This window comes from Ictalurus furcatus, chromosome 14 (genome assembly GCF_023375685.1).
Source record: "Ictalurus furcatus strain D&B chromosome 14, Billie_1.0, whole genome shotgun sequence".
Taxonomy (NCBI): domain Eukaryota; kingdom Metazoa; phylum Chordata; class Actinopteri; order Siluriformes; family Ictaluridae; genus Ictalurus; species Ictalurus furcatus.
In genome coordinates, this window is record NC_071268.1 from 25,889,857 (window position 1) to 25,903,590 (window position 13,734).

At 38.2% G+C, this 13,734-nt stretch overlaps 1 protein-coding gene across 1 annotated transcript in view; it reads right to left on the reverse strand.

The window, feature by feature from the left end:
* The window catches only part of syngap1a (synaptic Ras GTPase activating protein 1a), a 62,241-nt gene that overhangs the window by 22,414 nt on the left and 26,093 nt on the right, over positions 1-13,734 (reverse strand). The window contains exons 15-17 of the mRNA XM_053640871.1: positions 13,434-13,607; positions 10,848-11,059; positions 7,149-7,221 (exon numbers count right to left, since the gene is read on the reverse strand). Coding sequence (XP_053496846.1) covers positions 7,149-7,221; positions 10,848-11,059; positions 13,434-13,607 — 459 coding nt within the window. The remainder of the gene's footprint in view (positions 1-7,148; positions 7,222-10,847; positions 11,060-13,433; positions 13,608-13,734) is intronic.

Consider the following 13,734-nt stretch of genomic DNA (forward strand, 5'->3'; position numbering starts at 1 on the left):
TAGTGCTGCATCCTCATATTCAACTATAGTGCTGCATCCTCATATTCAGCAATAGTGCTGCATCCATATATTCAACTATAGTGCTGCATCCTCATATTCAACTATAGTGCTGCATCCTCATATTCAGCAATAGTGCTGCATCCATATATTCAACTATAGTGCTGCATCCTCATATTCAACTATAGTGCTGCATCCTCATATTCAACTATAGTGCTGCATCCTCATATTCAGCAATAGTGCTGCATCCATATATTCAACTATAGTGCTGCATCGTCATATTCAACTATAGTGCTGCATCCTCATATTCAACTATAGTGCTACATCCTCATATTCAACTATAGTGCTGCATCCTCATATTCAGCAATAGTGCTGCATCCTCATATTCAACTATAGTGCTGCATCCTCATATTCAGCAATAGTGCTGCATCCTCATATTCAACTATAGTGCTACATCCTCATATTCAACTATAGTGCTACATCCTCATATTCAGCAATAGTGCTGCATCCATATATTCAACTATAGTGCTACATCCTCATATTCAGCAATAGTGCTGCATCCCTATATTCAACTATAGTGCTGCATCCTTATATTCAACTATAGTGCTGCATCCTCATATTCAACTATAGTGCTGCATCCTCATATTCAACTATAGTGCTGCATCCTCATATTCAGCAATAGTGCTGCATCCTCATATTCAACTATAGTGCTACATCCTCATATTCAACTATAGTGCTACATCCTCATATTCAGCAATAGTGCTGCATCCATATATTCAACTATAGTGCTACATCCTCATATTCAGCAATAGTGCTGCATCCCTATATTCAACTATAGTGCTGCATCCTTATATTCAACTATAGTGCTGCATCCTCATATTCAACTATAGTGCTGCATCCTCATATTCAACTATAGTGCTGCATCCTCATATTCAACTATAGTGCTACATCCTCATATTCAACTATAGTGCTGCATCCTCATATTCAACTATAGTGCTGCATCCTCATATTCAGCAATAGTGCTACATCCTCATATTCAACTATAGTGCTGCATCCTCATATTCAGCAATAGTGCTGCATCCTCATATTCAGCAATAGTGCTGCATCCTCATATTCAACTATAGTGCTGCATCCTCATATTCAGCAATAGTGCTGCATCCTCATATTCAACTATAGTGCTACATCCTCATATTCAGCAATAGTGCTGCATCCCTATATTCAACTATAGTGCTGCATCCTTATATTCAGCAATAGTGCTGCATCCTTATATTCAACTATAGTGCTGCATCCTCATATTCAACTATAGTGCTGCATCCTCATATTCAGCAATAGTGCTACATCCTCATATTCAACTATAGTGCTGCATCCTCATATTCAGCAATAGTGCTACATCCTCATATTCAACTATAGTGCTACATCCTCATATTCAGCAATAGTGCTGCATCCATATATTCAACTATAGTGCTACATCCTCATATTCAGCAATAGTGCTGCATCCATATATTCAACTATAGTGCTACATCCTCATATTCAGCAATAGTGCTGCATCCTCATATTCAACTATAGTGCTACATCCTCATATTCAGCAATAGTGCTGCATCCTCATATTCAACTATAGTGCTACATCCTCATATTCAGCAATAGTGCTGCATCCTCATATTCAACTATAGTGCTACATCCTCATATTCAGCAATAGTGCTGCATCCTCATATTCAACTATAGTGCTACATCCTCATATTCAACTATAGTGCTGCATCCTCATATTCAACTATAGTGCTGCATCCTCATATTCAGCAATAGTGCTACATCCTCATATTCAACTATAGTGCTGCATCCTCATATTCAGCAATAGTGCTACATCCTCATATTCAACTATAGTGCTACATCCTCATATTCAGCAATAGTGCTGCATCCATATATTCAACTATAGTGCTACATCCTCATATTCAGCAATAGTGCTGCATCCTCATATTCAACTATAGTGCTACATCCTCATATTCAGCAATAGTGCTGCATCCTCATATTCAACTATAGTGCTACATCCTCATATTCAGCAATAGTGCTGCATCCTCATATTCAGCAATAGTGCTGCATCCTCATATTCAGCAATAGTGCTGCATCCTCATATTCAACTATAGTGCTGCATCCTCATATTCAGCAATAGTGCTGCATCCTCATATTCAGCAATAGTGCTGCATCCTCATATTCAGCAATAGTGCTACATCCTCATATTCAACTATAGTGCTGCATCCTCATATTCAACTATAGTGCTGCATCCATATATTCAACTATAGTGCTGCATCGTCATATTCAACTATAGTGCTGCATCCTCATATTCAGCAATAGTGCTGCATCCTCATATTCAACTATAGTGCTGCATCCTCATATTCAACTATAGTGCTGCATCCTCATATTCAGCAATAGTGCTGCATCCTCATATTCAACTATAGTGCTGCATCCTCATATTCAACTATAGTGCTGCATCCTCATATTCAGCAATAGTGCTGCATCCTCATATTCAACTATAGTGCTACATCCTCATATTCAACTATAGTGCTACATCCTCATATTCAACTATAGTGCTGCATCCTCATATTCAGCAATAGTGCTACATCCTCATATTCAACTATAGTGCTGCATCCTCATATTCAGCAATAGTGCTGCATCCTCATATTCAGCAATAGTGCTGCATCCTCATATTCAGCAATAGTGCTGCATCCTCATATTCAACTATAGTGCTACATCCTCATATTCAACTATAGTGCTACATCCTCATATTCAACTATAGTGCTGCATCCTCATATTCAGCAATAGTGCTACATCCTCATATTCAACTATAGTGCTGCATCCATATATTCAACTATAGTGCTGCATCCATATATTCAACTATAGTGCTGCATCGTCATATTCAACTATAGTGCTGCATCCTCATATTCAGCAATAGTGCTGCATCCATATATTCAACTATAGTGCTGCATCCATATATTCAACTATAGTGCTGCATCGTCATATTCAACTATAGTGCTGCATCCTCATATTCAACTATAGTGCTACATCCTCATATTCAACTATAGTGCTGCATCCTCATATTCAACTATAGTGCTGCATCCTCATATTCAGCAATAGTGCTGCATCCTCATATTCAACTATAGTGCTGCATCCTCATATTCAGCAATAGTGCTGCATCCTCATATTCAACTATAGTGCTACATCCTCATATTCAACTATAGTGCTACATCCTCATATTCAGCAATAGTGCTGCATCCATATATTCAACTATAGTGCTACATCCTCATATTCAGCAATAGTGCTGCATCCCTATATTCAACTATAGTGCTGCATCCTTATATTCAACTATAGTGCTGCATCCTCATATTCAACTATAGTGCTGCATCGTCATATTCAACTATAGTGCTGCATCCTCATATTCAGCAATAGTGCTACATCCTCATATTCAACTATAGTGCTGCATCCTCATATTCAACTATAGTGCTACATCCTCATATTCAACTATAGTGCTGCATCCTCATATTCAACTATAGTGCTGCATCCTCATATTCAGCAATAGTGCTACATCCTCATATTCAACTATAGTGCTGCATCCTCATATTCAGCAATAGTGCTGCATCCTCATATTCAACTATAGTGCTACATCCTCATATTCAGCAATAGTGCTGCATCCATATATTCAACTATAGTGCTACATCCTCATATTCAGCAATAGTGCTGCATCCCTATATTCAACTATAGTGCTGCATCCTTATATTCAGCAATAGTGCTGCATCCTTATATTCAACTATAGTGCTGCATCCTCATATTCAACTATAGTGCTACATCCTCATATTCAACTATAGTGCTGCATCCTCATATTCAACTATAGTGCTGCATCCTCATATTCAGCAATAGTGCTACATCCTCATATTCAACTATAGTGCTGCATCCTCATATTCAGCAATAGTGCTACATCCTCATATTCAACTATAGTGCTACATCCTCATATTCAGCAATAGTGCTGCATCCATATATTCAACTATAGTGCTACATCCTCATATTCAGCAATAGTGCTGCATCCTCATATTCAACTATAGTGCTACATCCTCATATTCAGCAATAGTGCTGCATCCTCATATTCAACTATAGTGCTACATCCTCATATTCAGCAATAGTGCTGCATCCTCATATTCAGCAATAGTGCTGCATCCTCATATTCAACTATAGTGCTGCATCCTCATATTCAACTATAGTGCTACATCCTCATATTCAGCAATAGTGCTGCATCCTCATATTCAGCAATAGTGCTGCATCCTCATATTCAGCAATAGTGCTGCATCCTCACATTCAACTATAGTGCTACATCCTCACATTCAACTATAGTGCTGCATCCTTATATTCAACTATAGTGCTGCATCCTCATATTCAGCAATAGTGCTGCATCCTCATATTCAACTATAGTGCTGCATCCTCATATTCAGCAATAGTGCTGCATCCTCATATTCAACTATAGTGCTGCATCCTCATATTCAGCAATAGTGCTGCATCCTCATATTCAGCAATAGTGCTGCATCCTCATATTCAGCAATAGTGCTACATCCTCATATTCAACTATAGTGCTGCATCCTCATATTCAACTATAGTGCTGCATCCATATATTCAACTATAGTGCTGCATCGTCATATTCAACTATAGTGCTGCATCCTCATATTCAGCAATAGTGCTGCATCCTCATATTCAACTATAGTGCTGCATCCTCATATTCAGCAATAGTGCTACATCCTCATATTCAACTATAGTGCTGCATCCTCATATTCAACTATAGTGCTGCATCCATATATTCAACTATAGTGCTGCATCGTCATATTCAACTATAGTGCTGCATCCTCATATTCAGCAATAGTGCTGCATCCTCATATTCAACTATAGTGCTGCATCCTCATATTCAACTATAGTGCTGCATCCTCATATTCAGCAATAGTGCTGCATCCATATATTCAACTATAGTGCTGCATCCTCATATTCAGCAATAGTGCTGCATCCTCATATTCAACTATAGTGCTGCATCCTTATATTCAACTATAGTGCTGCATCCTTATATTCAACTATAGTGCTGCATCCTTATATTCAACTATAGTGCTGCATCCTCATATTCAGCAATAGTGCTGCATCCTCATATTCAACTATTGTGCTGCATCCTCATATTCAGCAATAGTGCTGCATCCTCATATTCAACTATAGTGCTACATCCTCATATTCAACTATAGTGCTGCATCCTCATATTGAACTATAGTGCTACATCCTCATATTCAGCAATAGTGCTGCATCCCTATATTCAACTATAGTGCTGCATCCTTATATTCAACTATAGTGCTGCATCCTCATATTCAACTATAGTGCTGCATCCTCATATTCAACTATAGTGCTGCATCCTCATATTCAACTATAGTGCTGCAGCCTCATATTCAGCAATAGTGCTGCATCCTCATATTCAGCAATAGTGCTGCATCCTCATATTCAGCAATAGTGCTGCATCCTCATATTCAGCAATAGTGCTGCATCCTCATATTCAACTATAGTGCTGCATCCTCATATTCAACTATAGTGCTGCATCCTCATATTCAACTATAGTGCTGCATCCTCATATTCAACTATAGTGCTACATCCTCATATTCAGCAATAGTGCTGCATCCTCATATTCAGCAATAGTGCTACATCCTCACATTCAGCAATAGTGCTGCATCCATATATTCAACTATAGTGCTACATCCTCATATTCAGCAATAGTGCTGCATCCCTATATTCAACTATAGTGCTGCATCCTCATATTCAGCAATAGTGCTACATCCTCATATTCAACTATAGTGCTGCATCCTTACATTCAACTACAGTGCTACATCCTCATATTCAGCAATATTGCTGCATCCTCATATTCAGCAATAGTGCTGCATCCTCATATTCAACTATAGTGCTACATCCTCATATTCAGCAATAGTGCTGCATCCTCATATTCAACTATAGTGCTGCATCCTCATATTCAGCAATAGTGCTGCATCCTCGTATTCAACTATAGTGCTATATCCTCGTATTCAGCAATAGTGCTGCATCCTCATATTCAACTATAGTGCTGCATCCTCGTATTCGACTATAGTGCTGCATCCTCGTATTCAGCAATAGTGCTGCATCCTCGTATTCAGCAATAGTGCTGCATCCATATATTCAACTATAGTGCTGCATCCTCATATTCAACTATAGTGCTGCATCCTCATATTCAACTATAGTGCTGCATCCTCATATTCAACTATAGTGCTACATCCTCATATTCAACTATAGTGCTGCATCCTCATATTCAGCAATAGTACTGCATCCTCATATTCAACTATAGTGCTACATCCTTAAGTACTGCAAGACTGAACTATACACAAGTAGTCGGTCTCAAAGTAAGAAGTTGCTGTGCTTTGTCATTTAAAAAGATTAATCTTGAACATCGCTTGGGTTCCCTGGCTGTATCAGTCTGATACTGGATCTGCTCTCAACTGACTTTACTGCTCAGCATGTATTTTCTAGTAGTAGTAACAACTGGCTTTTAGTACAACCAAGACATACCGAAAATAAAAAAGACAAACAGTATTCATAAAAACGGCTGCATTCAAGCTTTCTCACAAATACAACAGTGCTTTGTGACGTTGATGGTGTGTACATGTAAATAAACACAGCGAGGGACCCTGTAGTGTAATACACAACGCACTCAAATGAACACAGTCACACAAACATGACAAAGTATGATGATTTGATCACTGTGAGAAATGGTACAGTAAGAAGGTCAGATTGTAATGGGATGATCGTTACACTGTGACTGGGAACAATCCGAACAGCGACTGCATACACGTGCATGCACGTTAATAATCTAATCTCGGTTTACACGTATACCGTAGACCAAAACATAACCAAAGCATGGAAATGCAACGTGATTGGCTGATTGGATAATTGCATGAATGAGCAGGTGTACAGCTGTTAAAGTCGCCGGTGAGTGCAAAGGCCAGGTTACTATTCAAATATATTCAGGTTTGTGTGTGCATGGAAACGTAGCTAAGTGTGTTTTAGCCAGTACTCTACTGCAGTCGGCTGCACGTGTGTATGTGTATATGAAAGAGACAGACCTCTCCTGTAAATATTCGGGATTTGAGGTCAGAAACGCCACTGCCTCTCAACTCATCCTCCACCGCCATCAGCCTGGAACACAACACACATCAACACAATCACAAAACTCCACAATCACACAACGATACGATCATACAACACGCATAACAACACAGATCACAAAGAACATGCAGCGCAACAATCACAGAACACAACACAACACGAGACTCGTACAAAAGCGCAATCACGACCATGCGAATAATATTCACCTAAATTCTACACACCTCGCAGCTACAATCATTCACTATTTTATCAGTGCACCTACATTAGGTATGTCTACAGTTATAACGGTGCTGTAGTCAGGAACTGACACTCATGAAGGTCTAGAGGATGACGAACACAGACTAGTCCTTATTCGCTAGAAATGTGTAAAGTTCAATCTGATAGTGCGCAAATTCCGCTGACGGTTACCTTATTCATTAATTTCATCTTCGGTCTGTACGATCAAACTCACGTCTGGTCAGAGTGCATGTAAATTTGAGCATAACATTTTGACAGTCTGAAAAATGGCTTGATTTGCATTTAAATAAGAAAAAAAAATCATTCATCATTACAGCAAGTATAGTAAGCAGAGTAGGAAAACTAATAACTGATAAGAATCAAAGTAGAAAAGAGCAAGGATAATCATAATAACGCATGCTGGAAGTTAGTAGAAAATAACACGGATAATCATAATTGCGCATGCTGGAATCTTGCAGCCTTCCTAAAATGTAGGTAATTACGTGGGAACATTAAGTGTTGGCCTGGCATCTGTAAATCAAGTAAATTAGTTGCCTAGAGTTCATTAGTGCTACAACTGAGCAACATGTGCTTTTGAGTATACGCGGAACTGTAAGACGGGGCACTGGGATGAGGAGCCCTGAGCAGGTGAACCACACATCCAGGTTATTCAAAGATGCTTGGAAATCATCGCAGGTTATTCCGTAATTTGATATCAACACTAAAACATGCCGCATGCGATTTTGCTAGCACCTCGGAGTTGCACATGCTGTTCAAAATGAGTTATATTGTATATCATTTTAACAAGCGTTATGTTTATATTTTAATTAATTGAATCTGTTTGAGTTACATATTCGTTTTAATCTGTGAGTTTGAATGTATTTGTTATATATTTGTCTTTTAATTATATGAGTTATCTATATTATTTTGAATCTATTTTGTGTTATATATTTGAGTTTTAATATATCTGAGTCATCTATTTGAGCTTTTAATCTATGTCACATATTTGAGTTTCGATCTATATGAGTTATCTACTTGAGCTTTAAAATGAGTTAATCATTTGAGTTTTAAGCTTTGTGAGATAACTATTTGAGTTTTAATCCACTTGGTTTATCCATCTGAGTTTCAATCCGAGTTAACTGAGGTTTATGCAATGTTTTATTCTTTATGAGTTTAAGATGAGTTAATCGGTTGAGTTTTAATCTATTCGAATGATCGATTTGTGTTATCCATTTGAGCTTGTTGCATTTATGCATTTGATATAGGTTTAATCTGTCTGTTATCTATTCATCTATTTGAGTATTAATCTATTTGAGTTGTCCATTTCGGTTTTAATCGGTACAAGTTATCTATTTGAGCTTTGCGATGAGTTAAGCATTTGGGTTGTAATCTGCATAATTTATTTGAGCGTTAATCTAAATTATCTATTTGAGTTTAATCTAAACGAGTTATCTATTTGAGTGTAATCTATCTGAGTTATCTATTTGAGTGTAATCTATCCGAGTTATCTATTTGAGTGTAATCTATACGAGTTATCTATTTGAGTGTAATCTACCCGAGTTATCTATTTGAGTGTAATCTATACGAGTTATCTATTTGAGTGTAATCTACCCGAGTTATCTATTTGAGTGTAATCTATCTGAGTTATCTATTTGAGTGTAATCTATACGAGTTATCTATTTGAGTGTAATCTATCTGAGTTATCTATTTGAGTGTAATCTATACGAGTTATCTATTTGACTGTAGTCTATACGAGTTATCTATTTGAGTGTAATCTACCCGAGTTATCTATTTGAGTGTAATCTATACGAGTTATCTAGCTGAGTGTAATCTATCCGAGTTATCTATTTGAATGTAATCTATGCGAGTTATTTATTTGGGCTTTAATCTGTTATTTAATTGAGTTTTAATCTATCTGAGCTATCGATTTGAGTTTTAATGAGTTATCTATTTGAGTTTTAATCTCTCTGAGTTATCTGGGATTTAACTATTTGAGTTATCTATTTGAGTGTAATCTATACGAGTTATCTATTTGAGCTTTAATCTGTTATTTAATTGAGTTTTAATCTATCTGAGCTATCAATTTGAGTTTTAATGAGTTATCTATTTGAGTTTTAATCTCTCTGAGTTATCTGGGATTTAACTATTTGAGTTATCTATTTGAGTGTAATCTATACGAGTTATCTATTTGAGCTTTAATCTGTTATTTAATTGAGTTTTAATCTATCTGAGCTATCGATTTGAGTTTTAATGAGTTATCTATTTGAGTTTTAATCTCTGAGTTATCTGAGATTTAACTATCCGAGTTATCTATTTGAGTTTGATCTATCCAAGTTATCTATTTGAATTTGAGCTATCCAAGTTATCTATTTGAGTTTGATCTATATGAGTTATCTATTTGAGTTTAATCTACAGGAGTCATCTATTTGAGTTTGATCTATATGAGTTATCTATTTGAGTGTAATCTATCCGAGTTATCTATTTGAGTTTAATCTATCCGAGTTATCTATTTGAGTGTAATCTATCCGAGTTATCTATTTGAGTGTAATCTATCCGAGTTATCTATTTGAGCTTTAATCTGCCCGAGTTATCTATTTGAGTGTAATCTATCCAAGTTATTTATTTGAGATTTAATCTGTTATTTAACTGAGTTTTAATCTATCTGAGCTATCATATTTGAGTTTTAATATATGAGTTATCTATTTGAGTTTTAATCTCTCTGAGTTATCTGAGATTTAACTATTTGAGTTATCTATTTGAGTTTTAATCTATCTGAGCTCTCGATTTGAGTTTTAATATTTGAGTTATCGTTTGAGTTTTAATCTCTGAGTTTCAAGTTTTCAGCAAGAAAATCTTTTCTTTCTGCAGTCTCAGATATAAATACCTTTAACTTAATTTCACTACAATTTCACTTCCTAGGAAGGTGGAGGACTGTGGCCTACTGAGTGCTGTCTTTTTATTGGCACAATATCACTACAGCTGCAGGAATTACACCATGTTTCATGTAAATTATAAATACATGATAGTCAGTTGGGGCAGGTCATATACATATGAACCATCAGGCAAGTGCTTGTTTCCATGCAGCTGAAGTTGATTCATAAGTTGCGCTCAAATCACAGCTGGATTTGATGCCATACGGCAGTTTAACATAACCAACATAACCACATATCAACATAACCACACCGTAGTAAGCAAGACAATCACAAACAACGGTGCACAATAACATCACAAACTAATTTCACATTAATACGACAACATGCAAAACAATAACACATAAAACACAATCGCTCAAATGACGTGAGAATCAGAGTGCTGAACCCTTCAGAGAGATTTGGACATTATGTGGTGGCCTGCATGCTTTCTTTTGGGCTTTATTGAGACTGCTCCTTCACACACACATACACACACACACACACACTGTGTCTCAACGGGATTGTGACCTGCTGATGATGCCTTTGATCTGCGAGTCTTTCTCCAGCTGCTGCTGCCTCAGTCTCCTCTCGCTGTCGTCCAGCCGGCTCTGGTACTGCAGCAGGATCTTGTTGGTCTGCTGTTCTTGGGAGTGCAGCCTGCGTTCATACTCCTCCAGCTTACGATGGGACATCATCAGCCGCTCCTTCAGGGAGTGGATCTCCTCCTCATACTCACGCACCTGTATACACACATACAAAAACACACAAACAATATATTACTGTCTTCGCACCATGCCTGGAGTAGCACTCATTTGTAATTCTTTGCACTAATAATGACTGCTTATGAAGTTTTTAAGGATTTGAATCTGTCCTTTTTAGGTACTGACTAGACCATTCATTTCTATTTTATGTTCAGGTCATGGAAGTACATTTTCCAAATGCTTTGCATTCTTGCACGTTCACATGTTTACTCTTTTTTGTGTGTGTGTACAGAAAATGAACGTTTCATGAAAAGGAAGAATTCATGAACTGACATTGGAGGTTCGAGATCGTGCTCGGCGGTGAACGATTCAAGCCCGCTCTGACCATATACAGCCAACGACTAAGTTCTGGCAGTGTCAAAGTAAATTTATTAGAATTTTCACTTTGGAAATTTTTCTGTTTTTTTTTTTTCCACAAGCCAGGAACATCGTGATTAATGATGCAACAGAACGTAGTACAACACAACACAAGCTGTGTAGTTTGTTACAGAATTCAGCTAAGATTTTATTGGGATCATATCATACAGTGTGACAAGTAATAGTCTTAAAAGCCTGCTGTAATCGTACCGCCTAAAACCGGCTTTATCTGATGACAGTAAGAAGCGGTAGCGAATGCAATGTAATACCGTTTGGCAAGCTAGTTTATACCATACAGTAATACAACCAATGACCAAGGGAAACAAAGCGGTTATGATGGACCCAGCCATCCTTAGCGACCATAGACCAATTTCCAATCTTCCATTTTTATCCAAGCTCTTCGAGAAAGCTGTTGCATCACAAATTCAGTCTCATCTTTCCGAGAGTAATCGATAAGAACCTTTTAATCTGTCTTTCTCTCTCAACACAGCACAGAACCAGCGCTCCTTACGGTAGCAAATGACCTTCTCCATTCGGCTGACTCGGGTCTCGTCGACATCCTCCTCCTTCTTGACCTCACTGCTGCTTTTGATACTGTCGATCCCACCATTTTACTTTCCCATCTTCAGTCTCTATTAAGCATCTGTAATACAGCTCAGGCATGGTTCACCAAGTTTCCATTCTAGGCCTCCTTTTGTTTATCGTTTAAGCGCTTCCACTCGGATCGATGATTCGCAAGCATGCGCTTACGTTTTGACATTTACGCAGAGGACACTTCGATTACCTCGGCTGTAAGTCCTCCATTTCACTTCCTCCCTCCTCACTGCAAAACTGCCTTCATATTATCAAACTCTTGGTGGCAGATAACTTCCTTAGACTTCATAGTTCTAAAACAGAGATCCTTTGATTGGATCAAAAGGTGCCTTGTCTAAAGTCAATGATCTCTGCCTGACTATTGACAGCACTAGCATTTATCCATCTGAAACCTTGATATTCTCTTTGACTCTTCACACACCTTTCACTCCCATATCGCCTTAGTCATCAAAACTGTCTAATTTTTTTTTCACTTTTGCAACAATACTTGCCTTCGCCCGCCTTCAGCAATCATGCTGTTGAAACCCTTGTTCATGCATTCATCACTTCATGCTTCGATTAGTTTAAATCTTTGTTTTTTTGGTCTTCCATTCCATTCCAGGAACAAAGCTCAGGACATTCAAAATTCATGCACGTCTATGGCCTCAATGGCTGACCACACTCTTTCAGTGCAAATACCTCCAAGTGTAGGGTGGCTCAACGGTTAAGGCTCTGGGTTACTGATCAGAAGGTTGGGGGTTCACGCCCCAGCACCGCCAAGCTGCCACTACTGATGCCCTTAAGCAAGGCCCTTAATCCTATGCCATATCGTGACCAGCTGAGATATGCTGTAATGTATATGTGACAAATAAAGGCTTCTTCTTCAAACACTGGAATACTCTCAACACCTCATCAAAACTCAAGCCCCACCTCCTTACACAGCAGTACCACATGCCCAGCTGACTGTAATCTGTCATTTTCCTTTTTCCTATGTCTTCTGTCCACTCAAATAATTCTGCCTAATAACAGTGGGCAGTGTGTGTAGTGCATCAGGCAGTGGGATGCGGAATGAGTAGCGTGTACGACGGGTTACAGGTTAAAGGTGCGTCACACCACTGTGAAGCATGTTAACTTTATGCATACGTGCCAAATACATGTTCAAATACAAGTCAATAAGAAGTAGGGATGCTTTTCTTTTCTTTTTTTGGTTGTTAAACCCACAAAATAACATCCCAGATATGAAATCTAATTGTTCCAGGCTCCAGGGCTACTCATGTGTCCACTGACATCTGGATTAGTGTGTCTGCCAAATGAATAAATGTAAATCTAAATGCACGAAGGCAGAAAACAAACAAAATATGGCTGAGACTCCAATCCATAACAGATGTTATTTTTTGATTTGTAAATGAAAATTGGCGCTGACCCGGTCCAGCCGAGACTCGTCCATGCTCTTAGAGTGCTCCTTGAGTTTCAGGTCCTCTCTGTCCACACGCAGACTCTCGATGTCAGCTGACAGGTGCGGCATGTTGGACACCCAGGCGACTGTCCGCTCGGACGCAGGGGTCGGAGGGTTCAGTGTGGAGGGAGATTTAGAGCCCTAAAGACGTGAACAGAGAAACAGGTATGTGGAATGGAATAGCTTTATTCAGTGTTAAAGAAAGCTTGAAGGAATACATACAGGTCTAAAAGTCTTAACACATTATAAATAAATAAATAACATGTAG